The sequence below is a fragment of the Rhinatrema bivittatum genome, chromosome 14 (genome assembly GCF_901001135.1).
Source record: "Rhinatrema bivittatum chromosome 14, aRhiBiv1.1, whole genome shotgun sequence".
NCBI lineage: Eukaryota > Metazoa > Chordata > Amphibia > Gymnophiona > Rhinatrematidae > Rhinatrema > Rhinatrema bivittatum.
In genome coordinates this window covers 21,784,406-21,802,272 of record NC_042628.1, presented here as the reverse complement: position 1 = coordinate 21,802,272, position 17,867 = coordinate 21,784,406, and the positions used below count along the sequence as shown (strand labels likewise).

At 45.0% G+C, this 17,867-nt stretch overlaps 1 protein-coding gene across 1 annotated transcript; it reads left to right on the top strand.

The window, feature by feature from the left end:
• The first annotated feature begins 91 nt into the window (after positions 1 to 91).
• On the top strand, positions 92 to 16,455 carry NTAN1 (N-terminal asparagine amidase). The gene is made up of 10 exons (XM_029576181.1): positions 92 to 614; positions 3,015 to 3,117; positions 3,556 to 3,621; positions 5,830 to 5,938; positions 7,228 to 7,301; positions 8,021 to 8,074; positions 10,613 to 10,666; positions 12,207 to 12,304; positions 12,879 to 12,992; positions 15,347 to 16,455. Exons 1-10 carry the CDS (start codon positions 465 to 467, stop codon positions 15,524 to 15,526), a joined length of 1,002 nt encoding a protein of 333 aa, XP_029432041.1. The 5' UTR covers positions 92 to 464; the 3' UTR covers positions 15,527 to 16,455.
• Positions 16,456 to 17,867: the final 1,412 nt, after the last annotated feature.

The window sequence follows — 17,867 nt, the reverse complement described above, 5'->3', positions numbered from 1 at the left end:
GAGGCGGTGTCTGAGCGGCTGCCCGGTCCCGGTCTCCTCCTCCTGTTTTAGGATAGGCGGGTGATTGGGGGGGAAGCGAATACACCAGGGAACACCGTGAGGAAGGAGTGAACGCACCCGAGATCGCTCCGGGGAGGGAGGGAGTGAATGAGCTGGGCTCTTTGAATCTCAAGTCCACTTCGCTCTACATGTGACCAACACGCTCATGTGTGTGATTGTATGTGGGAGAGAGAGAAGGAAGTTTGGGTGTATATGAGAGAAGGAACGTGTGTGATTGAGAGAGGGAGCATATGTCTGAGTGTATGCGAAAGTCTGTGCATATGAGAGAGAGGGAAGCGAGCCTGTGCATGTTAGAGTTAGGAAGTTAGGCACTAGCACTTCTAAGCAGGCGTGCCTGGGAGTTTGTGGACTACATTTCCCAACATGCCAGTGGGCCAGCCGAGAGCCTACAGACATTTCCCAGAATGCCGGTGGGGGGACAGGAGGAGGAAGCTCGGCGGGTGCCAGCCCTGGCTCGCGCTCTCCCGGCTATCATGCCGCTGTTCGTCGGAGACCAGCGCATCGACCTGTCACTGTCCGCGGCACAGCTGGTGGAGCGACATCCGGGCCTGGAGGTGAGGGGCAGTGCGCGATCCCGTCCGGGCGGGGCGCAGGCTCATGCGGCACGGAGACGGGGCACGGCTCGCGGGACGTGCACTGACATTTCTCCCAGGCTGAGGGAGCCCCCCCCACTGCTGGGATCGTCTTTCCAGCTGCAAAATTCCATGCGGATAAAAAGTGGTCTGAGCTACATCTTCCCTATCCCCGTCCCGAGGGAGTATGCGCTAACGCTTCTCGTCTTGTTTCTGTTGCTGAAAACGGTTTTTTTTATTTGTATTTTTTGCAAGTCCAGGGCTTCAGCCTCTGTTGATTTCAGTAGTTGAACTAATGGAAGGATTGCAGAGGGGTAGCAAGGGTTTCCCTGGCGCCCACTCGCCAAATCCTCCTTGCTAAAATGCTTAAGGGCAAGAAAGACACAGTAATAGAAACCCCAGAAAAGAAATGAACGGACAGGCTGCTGTGAACGGTCTATGGGGCAAAAGCTTCCCTGCCTGCAGACAGGGTGCCACCAGAGTTTCCTTTGCTCCGTGGTACTGCAAGCAAACAAAAACATCCTTGGATAAAGAATAAGAGCAATAGTCAAGGTCTGTGATGTACAATTTATAAATTCCTCCAAAATTTCTCTTTTTTCCTCTTCTACCCATTAGAAGAAAAAAAAAAAGGAAAAACCTTTCTAAATTAGTCCTTTTTTTCCAGACCTGCACCCATCACCGCAGTCTCATTACAGCCTGTCCCCTCACCAAATGCAGATAAACTGTCCACAAGTTAGAAAGAGAAACACGGAGACAAAAGCTGAACTGGAAACCCCAAAAAGTCAGACTGGCTGCAGTAAAACACCAGAGAAATAATATAGAAATACTCAGATGCACATTTCACAAAAATGACAGAGAAAAATCAAATTCTCCCACCTCAAAGAAACCGAAGCAATAGAATTCTGCCATCCCAGGTCCCCTCCCCTCCCAGCCAAACTCATATGCTGTGGAATAATGCAAAAACAGAAACATCAGCATTCCTCATAAAATAAAACCAAGAAATATAAATCAGTCAGAATGAAAACAATACTTCACAACAGATGACGAATAGAAGATCTAATAAATAAGGATAAAACCAACTTTAAACATTTCCCAAACTCAATTAAACATTTAAAAAACTGCAGACATATCAAATACCACCAGTAATTAAAACTAATAAGGATAAAAAATGTTCCCCTCACCATACCTGGGAATTTTTGATTTCCAGTCACTCTCAGATTGTTGTGGATTAGTGGAAAGGGAGGGGGGCATAAGAGGAGGGAACTCACAAATTTTCTCCTCTCATATAAACACACACCTGCACCTTTCTTTTCACTCCACTTTCCCTCTGTTACTCACCACCCTCACCCTTTCCTATCCCTTGATCTAATCCCTTTTCCTAACTCATACCCCTTCCCTCTCAGTCACAACCCGCCATATGACTTGCCCCCACCGGTAGTCCTCCTCATCTTCTTCCTGTTGGCCAGGTGTGGGAAGCCCGCCAGAAGATCATCATTTGGCCCACTGCTAGGTATTTAGTGCCTAGCTCCCTATCTCTTACACGCACACACGTTCTCTCTCTTTCTCTCTCATAATGCACAGGTTCTCACCAAACACACTCTCCCTATCTTTCATATCCACAGACTTTTACATACATACACTCTCATACACACACACATGCTTCTTCTCTCATACATACAAGGTCTCATACACATACACACAAGTTCCCTCTCTCATGTACACAAACTTTCTCACACATTCTCTCTCTTCCACATGCAATCACACACACACACATACACTTTATTCTCTCTCTCCCACATGTAATTGCATACACATGCTCACTCTCTCTCTCCCCTGCAACTGGTGCCCGGGGACCTTGGCCCCCTCCCTCCCCCCCTCACGATACCACTCTCAGATTATTACAGTATGTGCATCGAGAATTAAGGTTTTCTTTTTTTTAATTAAGTAAAAGTGCAGTTCTTTTAGTTGAAATTATTTTTATATAATGTACATTCCATTGTCGTTTTTCCTGTTTGTACTCCTGGTGACATTTTCATTATTAAGTAACTTTGCCTCTAGTAAAAGTAAATAATGGAGATTTATTTTGTACCTGCAGTAAACATTTTGCTTGGGTTGTGGAAGCAGCATGGACTCTCTTGACCTGTTGGGATCCTGCCAGGCACCTGTGACCTGGATTGGAAACAGGATACTGGGCTTGAGGGACCTTTGGTCTGACCCGGTATGGCAAACCTCGAGATTGCAGGCGATTTCCAGGGTCTTTTTCCTCCCATAGGTTCTGGAGTTTTGTAGTCCACAAAACTTATTAACCTTCTGCTTTCATTTCTCTTAAACCTTTTTCATAACTGAATTATTATTATTTTTTTTTTGTTTATTTTTCATCAGGAAAGAGCAAAAGCCCTGACATGTCAGCCTGCTCGGACGGTGGGCCCCAAAGGTTTTTTGTACGTTCAGCAAAGGGAGTTTGCTGTGACAGCTCCCAACGATAGTACGTACCTCGCTCGTTGCATTTCTTCTTCTGGAGCTTTAGTCATTAGGGTGAGAGGCGGCGGCGTTTCCTTTCCTTGGGGGATCCCAGAGGACAGCTCGTGCACCTTCACCAACGCCACTATACCACCCTGCCTGTTAAGTTTGGGCCTGTGTCAGTAGAGAGCTGGCTCCTTTAAATACATTTTAAAATGGATATGCAAAACTAAATTTGGGGAGTCCGAGCCTCTCTCAAAGAAATCTGTACCCATTATGATGGATATGAAATCTTAAAGCTTTTTAATGTATGAGGGGCTTTGGTGCTCGTGTATGTGGAGTATCACAGAGCTACAAATGTAATTATCGCATATGAAGCGGCTCATTTAAACTTTGATAACAATATTTAACTTTTTTTTGTATTTTAAAATGTCTCTTTTTTTTTTTTTGCTCTTTTAAACAGGCTCTGTCTATGTGCTTGGTTCTGATGATGCAACCACTTGTCACTTGGTAGTGCTCAGGGACACAGGTATCGAGAAAACATCAGGGCTAAAAGCTTGTTTTTAGGATACCGGCTACACTACTTAATCCATAGCTTCTTTCTTTCTTCTGACTTTTCCTTTCTTTTTTTTTTACACAAATCCATTTTGGGGGTAATTTTCATAATGGGCCGGGTAAATTTGCAGGCTGTTGTGCATCCAGACTACCTAAAGCTTTGCAAGCAAACCTGCGCATGTGAGTCTGCTTCGAAACTGATCCCGGCACAACCACACGAGCATTCAGAAGCCTGTTACTTGGTGCACACGCTTGTGCTGAGAGAATTTACGTGCATGCTTTATAAAATCAAAAAGTACGCACATAAGCCCCACCCGGACTCCAGCCCCTGGCATGCCTCTTCCCTATGTGCAGAAAAATATTGCACATGTAGTGCATGTGTGCCTGTGCGCGTATTGCTCGCACAGTTTTCTAAAGGGCCTTCGCAGGTAAAGCACTAGTTTACCCACAGAGATCCCTTCTGAAAATTATCTTCCCCATGTATTTATATATTTTTTTTTCACTGTTTTTGAATAAAAGGTGGCGTCTTTTTATTTCCGTGTTCCCTGCTCTTAAAACTCTTCTTCAGTGGTTCATCCTCAAATATGCTCGCAAGGCGTTTTTGAGGAGGTTCATCGCAGCAGTGCTCTCATGGGGGGGGGGGGGGCGTATGATGGTCTCCAGCCAGGGTCACTCGCAGTACTGCACATAAACATTTTCCACCGATCATTCATTTTCCAGTGCATGGGGACGGGGGAGAACGGCACTGGCCCATCTGGGAGCATGAACCGGTCAGAGCCACCTTATACAGGGAAGAAAGATGGGAGCAGCCAAGTAGAACCCTCCAAACTAATAGAAACCCAAACAGAAAATCAGGAGACTTTTAGGACTGACTTTGCATTAACAGCAAAGTTATTTATCTAGAAAATGCTGCCATGATTACTGTTTTAAATACGCATGGTTTTAACTCTTCATTCCAAATCATTATCATTTTTATTGTTATGCTAATAGTTCCATTTTGATTACAGATTTTTATTTTTTTTTTTAGGTTCTTGTAACTATTGGGAAAGAAATCTTAGTGCAGCGCTGTTGTCGGACTCTTTCTGTGGTCATGTAGAGCTGATGTGCCGAATTAAAGTGTAGCCCATGTTGAAAGTTTTTTTTTTTTTTCTCCCAAAAATCAAATGTGAAAAAATAGTGGCCACTGAGTTCAGTTGTCAGGGGTCAAACAATGCACACATGGCCAGATGTGCTGAACATTTTTTTTTTACCAGAGGCAATGCGGAGATTGATGCTGCCTCCCAAATGGTTTTTCAGTTAGCGTCAACTTTTCTACAGAATTGTTTTCCCTAAAATTGAAAACAAAAAAAACCTGTCGGGTTTTTAGAAGTGGAAAGTATTTACGAGTAGATCTGCATTATATTTGATGTTTTGTATTATAGATTAGTAAGTGATAAGCATGTTCTGAAAAACTGAACTGTCATAAAGCTTTCCTTCTAATAAATATTTGTCTGCTTACCCCCAAACAATTGTACATTTTTAGATTTTTTTTTTTATTTGGAAATGAATTAGCAGGTCAGCAGCCATGCAACTGCGAAGTCTGCTTCTTGGCTCTGTTTTGCCACAATTCCACAGTCAGATGGCGTAAAGCGCTGTAAAATACTTCTTTATGCCAATATCTTGCGTGTTCCACATTGGTTTGTTAAGCTGGCGGTAGTGTAGCCCTGGGCATTCAGATCCTAAAGAAAAGCACCGTAGAATTTAATACTTTTGTCAAAACTGCAGTGAAAAACCTTATCTAGTGGAAGTATTGGAATGATAAATATTTGCTGATCTCGGGCAAAGAAAACACATGGTAGTTATCCGCCAGGAAACGGCACGCATCACACGCCACTCCTATGATCCCGCCCCTCTGCAGGGCTGGGGTTTATGCCTCTGGGGCTGCAGCGTAGCGCTGCGATGTGCTTAGACCCTTGGAGGATGACCCAGGTGCTGTAAGAGTGCCCTCTGGTTGGCTGTCAACCCTTTGCACAATCGGGGGGGACGGACGACACTCTGATTGCCCAAGGTAATTGTCTCGGGGAAAGTGAGGGAGGGAGAAAACGGAGAATAGGTTACAGAAGTGTTGCACGGATTCGTCTGATCGCGCAGCGAAAGACGTGGAATGACCCCCAGATATCTCTGGTTCTTGCCTCTGTTTCAGGGAGCGGGGCCACCTGTTTGACACACTGCGACGGATCCGATACCGAAGCTGAAGTGTCTGTGATCCTCGGCTCCGTGAAGTCGTTCTCCAGCAAGCCTGCAGATGGGAGGTGAGGCCTGGCAGAGGGGCTTTGGGAGCACGGGGGGCTTACAGGGTGTGCTGGACAGGCGGAAGGAATCGGATATCTCTGGGGGTTAGAAACCTCGGTGGCTGGTTCGTGAAACGCAGCAGGGATGCATTTGTTGCCCAGAGTTGCCTTTGACGCTCACCATCATTTTTCTTTCCTTTGGACCTAGCAATTTCCCTCCTGCCCCAGCAGAACCGGCTTCTGCCGCAGTATGGCGCCATGGGCCCTTCATTTCAGGCTGCCAAGGCTTTTACACCCCCCCCCCCCCCCAGAAATCTAGTCTGTGTCTGGCTGAGCATATTCCATGTCTCGGTACGTGTGCACCCCGAGTCTGGCCCACTAGGGGTGACCATTGTGCAATGTCTGAGACTCCCCAAGGAGCGGGGGATGAAACCCAGGTCTCCTGCATGGCTGTGTGTAGTATTGCTGCCGGTTCGGCCTTGTTGTTGTTTTTCTTTGGTTGCTGACTCGGCACTGAGCTGTTTTTCCTAAAGAGAAGGGGAAGCTGTGCCCAGTTGTGAGTCAGAACTTGTGATCACATCTGTTTACTCTGTGTGTGTGTGTGTGTGTGTGTGTGTGTGTGTGTGTGTGTGCCCCCGCTGTAAACTAAGAAACAGGGCCCTTCGCTCACTCACGCAGCACAGACAAGACTTTTTTTTTTTCTCATGTTTTCCACTCGTTTATTTATTTCCTAGGTCAGGTGCCCGCTGACTTATGAATGCATTTAGCAGTTCCGATATGCCTTCACGGCCCCGGGGTGCGGGTAGGTGGCTGGGTGGTGCTTCTCGAGCTCCTCAGCTGTCGTCCGATTCCCGCCCACAGCCCTTGCCCCCAACTCTGCTGCTGCCCAGGAGGTGGAGGGGGGATCTTCCAACGCTCTCCCCCTACTCGCAGGGCTTCATGCTCTCCTAAGTCCCTTGGGTGCCCAGTGTAAGCATGTCCTTGGAGTGGCCACTTGGTGTCACTGTTGAGCAGAGCCGGGATTTTCCTCTGTTAGTTTTGGTGGGGGAATTCATCTTGGGCTGACAGCTTTCAACGTTTGTCGCACCAAGAAACGCGTGATAGATAGAGTTGGATGTTGGCGTTTAAATGCAATTCACATAAGCTGATGATTTTGCTGTAGTACGCGATTATGAGGGCAAGGAGTAAGGTTTGCGCATCACTGTGCAGAGCATGTGATGGTTCTGGCGTGTAGTATAGAGCTATTTAGATCAGCATTTCTGCATTGTTGATTACCGAGTAATATGTTTCTTTTTCCTTTTTTTTGCTAGGCTGGAAGTGCACTTGGTTGGAGGTTTCAATGATGATAAGGGATTATCACAAAACCTTACTAGCGATCTTCTTAGTAAGTTCACACTTTTTTGTTTCACCGTAAAATAAAAAAAAACAAAACAAGTTCTAGCTAGATCCGAGCAGAAGACGATGTGTCCACATCCTCTGCGCATCTCCCTTCTTCAGACAGGGCTCTCCTGACGAGTAAAATTAATGATTTCTTCCCCCCCCCCCCCCCCCGGGTCGTTATCCCCACGGATCTATTTTTTTTTTTTTTCCCTATGGCCCCTTCGAGTCTGACATCCTCAAGGCGTGAGCGAGTTCGGTGTTCTGGGACTCGCGTCCTCGTCGCCCATCCTGATACCTGGGCTGATGTGGCTCCTTTTTCCTTGGCGAACCGACTGCCCTATTGATCAGCGCTCCCCCACCCCCCTCCCATCCCATCCCAGCGGTGCTCCATAGGCCCAGTCTGGCCCCGCTCCTCTTGGCTTCTCTTTTTAGTGTTTGGAGTTGGCTAGATTGAACTGTGCCTTTTACATTTTGTCGGGGGCGTCGGCCGGCTGTGAATTGGCGGGTTGGAGGAGGGAGGGGAACGGGAATCATAGAAATACCGTGCGGGGGGGGTGTACGTGTTTCTCCACCTCTTCCCTGCACAATCGTATTTAAATGTTTGCGGATAGCATGAAACGGTGGCAGAACGCTAGACCAGAAGTGAAGTGCATGCCACGATGTTGGCAATACTGAACCCGCTCTCATCATCTTTGTTTGTTGGTTTTTTTATGTATCTTATAGGGGCATTTGACAATCAGCAGGATGAGATCCACTTAGTGACTTTCTGTGTGACAGGTAACGGAGATGTTTTTTTTTTTATTTGTGATGGTGTGCGTGGGGGGCATAGGTGGGGAGAGGGTGGTCCATAGCGGGCAAATCTCAAACTCTCCGCGGGGGGAGTGCCTGCCGGCTTTGCACCAGTTCTCAGCGGGAAAGTACACGAGTATTTCTTTCTTTCTTTCTTCAGGCACAGAATACACGCGCCCGCTTTTCCATAGGTAGAACTGTACCAGAAAAATCCGTGTGAAGATTTGAAAATGCAGTTTATGCACACACTTTTTTCACTCCTGGGCACTAAACGCCTCCTGTGCAGTGCAGCTAAAAGTGCGCGTGTTGCGGAACGCCGTGCGTACTCTTAGCCGCACTGAGGGAGGGTGCTTTATCAGACAGCTGATTAGCACGGGTAAAATACTTTTTTCTGCTTACCATCGCTTTGAAAATTGTCCTGTTTATCTCATAGAGGAGTCCTCAGTCTTTCCTCCTCATATCCCTGTTACTGCCTAATCTGTAAGACCAGGAGTTTGGGTTTTACTTTTCTTTGAAACACTAGCAATATAATTTGCGCTAAGACAGTCATCTTCTGGCCTAGAAAGACTACACTGTAGTGATTCACTGAGAAGGGTCTAGAAAAAGCAAATAGTCCCTCAGTGCTGCATCAGTTCATAACTTGTGGAGGGGAGTGTCCTGAGATACCTGCCGGCAGCTGGACCTGATATGTGTGCAATAAACCCAGGGGCCTCTGCCCAGGGCATTTTCCCCTTAGAGGCAACTATGGAAAGGGCTCGTAGCTACTGTAGTGTCAATGTTCAAAAGATTTACACAATTAAAATCAGCTTTTAATTGCCTAGCTGGTTAACAATTCCCCCTGCTGTCTGTCCAGAATTTGCGTGCACAGGATCGTCATGTGCACAGATTTAGCTGGGCCAGGGTATACCCGGAGCAAATTTAATTTTTTTTTTTTAGAATAGCACGATATTCTGTGCTAACCAGTTAAATTTGTCAGGGTAGGTGCGCTCGCACCCATGGCTTCTTTAAGTCTGACCAGCGAATCAGCCATGCAGCTGGATATCGGCCCCTGCGCCTACTGACGCGCAGCAGCGTTCGGCGAGCTGTGCTTGTCGTGAACACGTGATAGTGTCCAGATTCTTCTTCCATTGTCTGTGATCTTGACCTGATGCAGTGGGATTCTGGATTTGCATTTAGTGAGGATATTTTTTTTTTTCTCATACTCTGTATTTATTTGGAATTACCTTCGTGCCCTCTCCTTGCATATCTAAGGAGTGGGTCTGAGAAATTCTGTCCTTTAATCTAGTTGAAGGTATTTGTGACCTCTGCTTTCTTTTTTTTTTTACTTTTTACATCAGAAGAAGTTCTTTACTGACTAGATTCCCCCTTTATATTATTTGACTGACTAAAGGGAAATCGAAGTGCCACTGTAGAAATAGCCAGGATCTCGTGTGGCAGACGGAAGAAGCTGTGCATGACCCGGCATGGCGGCTGGTTGTGGTATCTTTTGGTTTGGAAAAACTTCCTTTAGGTCTCGAACGAGACCCGGCAGGCGCAGAAAGCAGTTGCTGGTTACAGCGGTTGGTGCTGGCCTGCGATGCCACGGCTTATATTGTTCATCCTAGAAAAGATCAAGAATGGAAAGAAAAACCCAGGAGGGGAAATCTTAAAAGTGACCTTTACTGAAGTCCTCCTGCATTATCCTTCATGGTCGTATGGTTTTTTTTTTCCCCCCCCTAATGCTGCTTAAATTTGAACAGCTTACTTTACCTGGTGCTGTAAGCGAGAGCTGCAGCCTTTAACTGTATGGGTTAAGTTATCTCCTTTCATTCCTGCTAATGCAATAATCCGAGCATTAAGAAACACTTGCGCTGGTTTTAAAGCACAGATTAAAATGTTTTTAAGCTCCCAATGCAATAAGCTAACGCCATGCAAATGCATTGGGAGCTATTAAAAAAAAAAAAAAAAAAAAAAAAAAAAAAAGCTTATTGATTGTAAAATATGCATTTGGCATTAACAGGTGCCCGATCCAGGAGGAGATGGTGCTTATCTAGCTAAGTGGCAGCCGCTAGCCCGATAAATCCTGACTTCTTATTTTCCTGTTTTTAAGGGTTCTCAGTGCCAATGCCGCAGCGCTCTGAAATTTAACTCCGTCTCTGACCCAGGAGTTGAAGTTTCCAACGTTAAACAAAACTGGGGGTCAGGCCAAGTTGCCCCTCTCTGCATCCGGGAAGACTGCTTAATTGCCCCCCCCCCCCCCCCCCTGCTTGGGATTTCCATGTGAGGGCACTAAGCAGGGCTCCCATTTCTGACCGCGCGTTTTGTGAGCGTAAAACTCCTTGCTGCACCGGCGCTAAGGTTTACGCCCGCAAAACACGCGTTTGAACGAGGGTTAAAATGTGCGTTTTTGCATCGGCCTCTTGGTTGGATTCGGCAATTAACATTCACAAGCAAAGTGAAATGATTATTTGAAAGTCTTTATAACCTGACTGGATACATTTGACATGTTGCTATCTTCCCTCCCTCCCTCCCTCCCTCTTTCTACAGAATTAAATGACATGGTGAAAAACGGCTTTCACTTTCCAGTAATTTATGGAATTGGTAGGTATCATTGTTTTACAATTAAAACATTAAAACAGCAGCACCTTCTAGAAGAATATCCCGCCCGCCAAATGTGTTAAAATATCATTCCTCACCCTCTCCTACTCCACATGTCGTCTGTGTTTCTTTCACCTTAAATTTCTTTTAGCACAAGAGTTCGAGTAGCTGTATCGGTGTTGGAGAAAACTGGATTTTTGTCAGGCTGAGACCTTTTCTTGGACTAGTGTAAGGATCGTCCAGGGCTTTCAGGCGCACACTGTCCCAAATTCAAATAATGAATTTTCATTTCAAAGCACTGACTCTTTCCCGGTCAGTTCCTCATCTCTCTGTCTGGTGCATCTGCAGTCCCTGTGGTCTTCTTGTCTCGGCATCTGTTTAACCAATAGAAATCAGGTTGCATGGTGCCGACAGAGAGAAGCAGAGCCACAAACTGGAAATACCTGAGCTCCTATTTAGATTGGGTCCTCCAAACATTTTATTAAAAAGAACGTTTCTCTACTGATGCTGAGAAATGTGACTGGATAGATTGGACTGAGCTGCCAATCGCATTGTGACCCACTGGGATTTAGTCAATATAGCAGAGGCATGGGATCATATAAACTTGTCCAACAGGTTGAATGTTGAGAAACAAATTTCATTGATACTCAAAGCCCACAAACAGCATGTCAGACTGTAGTATTTAAAAGTCCAGATTAATGCTCCCCCGACACGGACTGTGTTTAGAATAAACTGTGTCGGGAGGAACCTGGAGTCTAAGCCTAAACGGCATCAAAAGAAAGCATATGATATCAGGAAAATAGCGCACATAAGCAGACTTAACAAGAGCTTGAATTCTTGCAGAAGCATGTCTAATAGCATGGCAGTGGTAACTTCCGGTACACACAGTTAAATAGCCTAAGACAACTGTGCCAAACGGAGAGTCGGGTGGTCGGGTCCTGTCAATCAAACCTGGGGCAGAGTCACGTGATCCAAGAGTTTTAAAAGTATCCCAGAGGTAAGGAGATAGCTAGCACACAGCAACCTATACAGTTAATCGGAAACAGCGTCGAGCAGTTAAAAATAAACCAAAAAGAATCGCAAACACAAATCAGGAAAGATTCTGGCAGGAGCCATCGTCCTGCACAGATGGTCTCAACTGACCACCACTAATGTTGCTTCTTCATTGTCTTGCCATTTTGTCTCCCCTAATCTCCATTGGCGGTGCCAGCAAATTAAACAGAAAAATGGTGGCAGACACATGGATAATATAGGAACTATTGGCTTATCATTGCCTTCTGCAACCAGTAGTAGGTTGCTTCACCCTTTATGTCCTACTGGCAAGGATATATGGGAGGCTGGTGTAATTGTCTATTGTACCTTTCCTGCCCCCTCCCCCCCTCGAGTGAGACAGACCCCCTAGCATGAAAATCCAGTTTTATTGGCTACAGCATGGTAGATCCAAGAGAGAGCGGCAGTACAGAAGTGAGATTAGTGTCCCAGTGCTTTTCCTCCTGCTTACTGCCTTTAACACCAACTTTTATCCTCTTTTTCCTCTGGACAGGTGTGAATGTCAGGACAGCAGAGATTTTTAGTGCCTCCATTCAAGATCATGGACCGGATGAAAATATCCGCTCAGCTCGCATGTTAGCCGGAGGAGCTGTGAGTTTAAAACGATAGGGGCATGGGGAGAATGTGTTTATCTGTTAGAGACACACAATAGAGTACATTGTGCGAGTTTATAATGCACACCAAACAAAGCACCGAGCTTTACCGAGTAGCGGTGAGTGCCAGATTGGTTATAGGGAAGGTGGATGCAGTGAGGTGTGTAATACAATGGAAAGTGACATCATGGTGTGGAGTTTTGTTTACTTATGACCACAGCAGCACACACACCCCCACCCACACACCTAGCAGTTTCCTCCTCCTGTTGGCTTTCAGGTCAGTCGGAGCCAGGCCTGGGGTCTGGCGCCAGGAACATTTGTCATTTGCAGCTACCTGGGCATTTTTCACCTATCTTATATCAACCCAACCGATTGAGTTTGGTCAACGGCGAGTTGTTGTGAATGAAGGTTTATGACGCCAGATCCCAGTCCCGTAAATGACTCTGTTTGAAGCCCTACACAGCAGCAGGAACTGTCGGATGAAAGGAAGGAAAAAGAAAAGTGAAGGTTGTACGGTATCTCATCTTGTGAATCTGCCCAGCTCATGCCCCCTTTGCACGTCCTTGCCGTAGATGATCAGCCTTTACGACGCAAAAACGGAACAGCTGTACGTCGGGCCTTACCACTGGATGCCTTTCCCATTTGTAAACTTCTGGTTGGAGCAAGAGGACGAGCAGCTGTTGAAGGTGATGGGGGGAACACATTTATGTTATGTACTGTATCGATTTCATTTTAGGGGCCTTTTAATCTTGCTTTTCGTTGGGGGAAAGTTGCAAGGATGGCCCTGCGTGATCCGTCTCAGCGTTTACAGCAGCAGTGTGCCCTTTCTTGGCGTCAAACGTTTTAATTGTTTACCTCAAAGTTTCTTTGCCTAGTGATGGCAAATTTAAAGAATCGTTAAGAGAACTTTGTTTCAGAATCTGATTCTTGCTGAATTATCTGGAAAATACAAATGCGATCTGCTGGGCCCTGACCTCCCGTTTGGGCCGCTGATTGGACGCCACCTTCCCAAAGCGCTCGGTGGGTGGGGCCAGCGTACGATAGGAAGATGAGAGGCTACGGCACATGTTCCTCAAATCCTTAGTGATTCAACAGGAGCTGGGTTTTATTTTCTGTAACGATCATTTTAGGAGAAAAAAAAAAACTACACTTCAGTAAGACTTTAATCTTATTATCGTAAGGGCTGATTTCCCATTCATGGATAATTTGTAGTTTTGCTAGAAGTTGAACGGCCTTCTGTTTTAGGAAGGCGTTTGATTTTTTTTTTTTTTTGTCTGTTACAACAGCGTGAAGAACTTGAATTGCTGCTCACTGCAGCGTTAGTTTTCTTTGGCCTGTTACATTTTCAGTGTTTGATTTTATCGAGAGTGGGGGACTTGGGAGGAATTACAGAATAAAGGGGGAACAACCCCCCCCCAAAAAAATTTTTATGTCGGCATAAGAGAACTTGGTGCTTAATGTGAAGAAACTTCGGTCATTACAGTCCATGCAGACGATGACCTGGTGCTGAACATAAGAAATTGCCACGCCGGGTCAGAGCAAGGGTCCATCAAGCCCAGCATCCTGTTTCCAACAGAGGCCAAACCAGGCCACAAGAACCTGGCAATTACCCAAACACTAAGACGATCCCATGCTACTGATGCCAGCAATAGCAGTGGCTATTCCCATAAAGGTACATTTTTAAAGAACCGTGCAGGCGTCCATGTGTGCGCAGTTCCCGGCACGCGCACATGGGCGCGCCGATTTTATAACGTGTGCTTCGACACACGCATGTTATAAAATCGGCTACCCGTGTGCACATGCACGCCTGAGTGCAGACTCGCGTGCGCAAGGGGGGGGGGGGAACTTTGTTAGAAGCACGCGGCCATGTGATCGGGCCTTTTCCCAGTTCCCGCCCAGACTGCTCCAAAAAGGAGGGAACTTACTAAAACCCCTACCTATCCTGCCTGCATTTTCCCCTCTCCTCCCCGACCCCTAAAACCCACCTAACTACACTGTTTTTTTTTGTTTCTCAAAAGTATATCTCCCTATTTCAGTGCGCGCTGGGCTTTTAAAATTAGCCCATAAATCAACTTGATTAATAGCAGTTAATGGATTTCTCCTCCAAGAACTTATCCAAGCCTTTTTTAAACCCAGCTACACTAACTGCACTAACCACATCCTCTGGCAACACATTCCAGAGCTTTATTGTGCGTTGAGTGATTTACTACTTAGACTTCTGGCATTGGCACACAGACATTTCAAAGTGCGTATTTTGTTTGTATTAACAACCTGCTTTTCAGTTGATTTATGGATAATTTGGAATTCTTTAGCTCAGATGATTCTTTACTTATAGGCACATGGGCTGCTTTTGCTTTTATTGGAACCTCTCTGTTGGGATGCCCTAACTCTCCTGTTTCATTAGTATCCTTCAAAGATACCTCCCTCCGAACCATGGCTAATGAGATGTTACTTATAGTAAAAATGGGCTGCTTAGGAATAAAGAGACAGGTTGGTTGAACTTGATTATTAAAGGGAGCAAAAATGGGTTCTGAAAGAGGACAAGAAAAAAGGTGGCTGTGGCCAAATAGAATGCTTTGGTTTGACCCGTTATGGCGACTTCTTATGTTCTTAAAGACGCTCTTTTGGTAAGGAGGTGGTATACTCCAGTAGTTAGGCTGAAGAAGGCAAAAGAAATTCAGACCTTGCAGGAATTGTGGGTAACCAGAATGGCAGGTAAGCGGGAGATTAAACCTTTTTTTTTTTTTTTTTTCCCCCGCTAGAAGTCCATTGCCTCCCCTTGTCACCATTTAGTCGACGTTGGGTTGGTGGTGTTTCCCTCTCCTTGGAACCATCCCAACCCTCAGTCCCTCTGTGGGAAGGCAGCTGCAGCATAATAGTCCGCTTTTTTCACGCAGAGCAGTAATGGCGTCGCCTGACCCTCCTAGCCTGACTTAATAGCTTCCGCCCACCTTCACTGTTGATGTGTTTATCTGTGCCACGCTACAAAGAGGCATCTACTGATGTGTGTCCAATTCTCTCCTCCCCCCTGTCTCGGCAGAATCTGTCAACATCTCCTCTGGCTGAGCCGCCTCATTTTGTTTCGCACATTCGGGCGACCCTGACTTTTTTACAAGAGCATCCCTTTCCGGGGAATTCTTTGTTTGCGGATAAGAAACCTCGAGTCTACAAGAAAAACAAGGAAGGGTTATGGGAAAGGGTCCTGCCAGACAAGATGTGAAGGAGGCTGCAGGGGCGACACCAGAATGGACACGTTTGGTTAAGAAGTCGTAACATCCGCCACTGCCAATGGGACACTTTGATTTAAAAATGCAGCACTAGCTTTTTTTTTTTTTTAAATCATATATCATGTGCCTTTATTTCATTGTTTTTCTTGCTGTTGGCCTTACTGACTTTTCACTTTTTTTGCTGAGATTTTTTTTTCATAATTAAAAAAAAAAAAAAAAAGGCTCTCCAGGGTAATTGCTTCTTTCCTTCATTCGATCTCACATGACAGCTGGCTTTATTTTGTTTTGGGGCGTGTGGGGTCTGCGGCAGCTGGGTGTTATATACAGTAAAAATAATTAAATAAAAACTAGCTGTTGTCCAAATACTTAAAACTGGAGTGTACACCAGACCTAGGAATGCAGGGGGTCACAGCTCTGAGCTAGTCTGGCTTTAGAGAGCAGTTCCTCTTTTTTTTTGGTGTTGCTGGGACTGTGCCAGAGAGAAACAGGAAGCAGATGCGCGATGCTAGAAGGCAGCAGCCGCAAAGCCTATGACTGGCAGCTGCCCGAGTCCCAAATTTTTTTCAATGAAACAAGTATCAGCTAATTTAACTTATCATTGTCCAGTAGCCAGCTGCTTGATAATTTCTAATAAGACTCAGCCATGACTGTGGGTTTTTTTCGGTTGAAAGGTTCTTTAGAATACTGGCACTCAAACAGCGCAACAACGATCCGGTCGCCTGAAGTTTAAGTGTAGGCATAGCTAAGGCAGAAAACCCTTGTAAAAACTTCTACCATGTATTGGACCTTGAGTAGGATAAGGGCCAAGTGGACAGCAGGTGTGGCAAGACTGTTGCCTTTAAAGATCAAATTTTATAAAACTTAAATTTGTGAAGTTAGAGCATCACTCTTTGTTTTTAAAATAAAGGATGCATTGGGGTTCTGTATGCTGTTTTTTCTTGTTGACATTCACTCTGCATAGTGCAGACCATCGATGGAGGCGCACTTCTCCTATACCACTGAGGGTTGATCTGGCATTTGCACGACAATGGAGGTGATTTAAACAAACCTAAATACCATCTCTCACTATGGACACACAATTATGATATATCAAGTGGTTTCTTAGAATAAGAGGAGAATAAGAAATTTTCCACATCATTTTAAAGAAAATATAGGTTAAGCTACTCCCATTAAATTTTAATATACCTCAGATATCCAGGGATTACCATTAACCTTGAGGGCCTTTGTGACTTTCCAAAAAACGACTCAGTTGGTCTGGATTGAAGAAAATATAAGTACTACTTCCTTTTTTAACCACACACAGGCATGGATAGCGTAATAAAAAATGTTGCCTCGCATTCCAAAACTTCTTTTTTCATATTTAAGAAGGCCTTCCGGCGATCTTGTGTCATTTTTGCAAAATCATGGTACATTCTAACTTGACCACCATAAAAAGAAATTTTATAGTTTTGGAATTAGTACTGCATTACTAGGTTTAAGTCTTGAAGGAAACTAAACGTCAAGAGAAGGGTTGCTCTCTCGATAACTTCTTCTGTTGATGTTTCTAGGAAAGTTGTCAAATTTTCCTACTCCATAGAGTTAGTGGAAATTGGTTTAAAACCTTGTTTCTTTTGGAATGGAAGGAATGCACTTTTGCTTAAAACAGGAATTTTGTCTTCTGGAATTTTTAAATTTTCTAGAAAATATTTCCACACTATGACAGAAATAGGTAATCCTGAAATTTTTGGAAAATTAGTAACCCTTAAGTTTAGTCGATGAGAATAGTTCTCCAAGGATTCTATTCTTCTGGTAATATTCATACCCTCTCAAATAATCGAGGCATTTACTTTTTGCAATTCTTTCATATCAGACCCTAATGTTTCCATAGTGGTGGAATGTTCAACAAGAATTTTCTTATGATCTCTAGCAACTAGATCTACTTTAGTTGATACAACCTCTAACCGCTGAGATTGTTCCTTAAAAAGTTTCATTACCGCCGCAGTCAAGTCCCACAGCGAGTCTAACGTCACTATAGCTGGTCTTTCCAATATCTGAGGAGAGTCCAAATTAACTGTAAATTCAGGGAACATACTTCCCATATGATGTACTTCTTCTTCTCCAAGGGAGACTGATGGATGTATATCTTCTGCAGCATCAGGCTCAGCCTCCTGGTTTGACTCTCTACCTCCTTCTGCTGGGGGATTAGCAGAATTGTTTGCTCCCCCCAAGGCAGTTGAGTCTCTACCAGGTCATATAAGCATTAGTGTCTTAGGATCTGGCAGTGGGAGATTTCCCTCGGCGAAAAAGATACTGCTCCTTTACTTTTATCGCCAATGAGGCTTACCCGCAATGGAT

Excerpts from the sequence above, each read along its gene's own strand:
- NTAN1 (XM_029576181.1), top strand. The coding sequence starts at position 465 with ATGCCGGTGGGGGGACAGGAGGAGGAAGCTCGGCGGGTGCCAGCCCTG. Across the intron at positions 3,622-5,829 it reads GGTAGTGCTCAGGGACACAG|GGAGCGGGGCCACCTGTTTG; the intron begins GTATCGAGAAAA and ends CCTCTGTTTCAG. Across the intron at positions 10,667-12,206 it reads TCCAGTAATTTATGGAATTG|GTGTGAATGTCAGGACAGCA; the intron begins GTAGGTATCATT and ends TCCTCTGGACAG.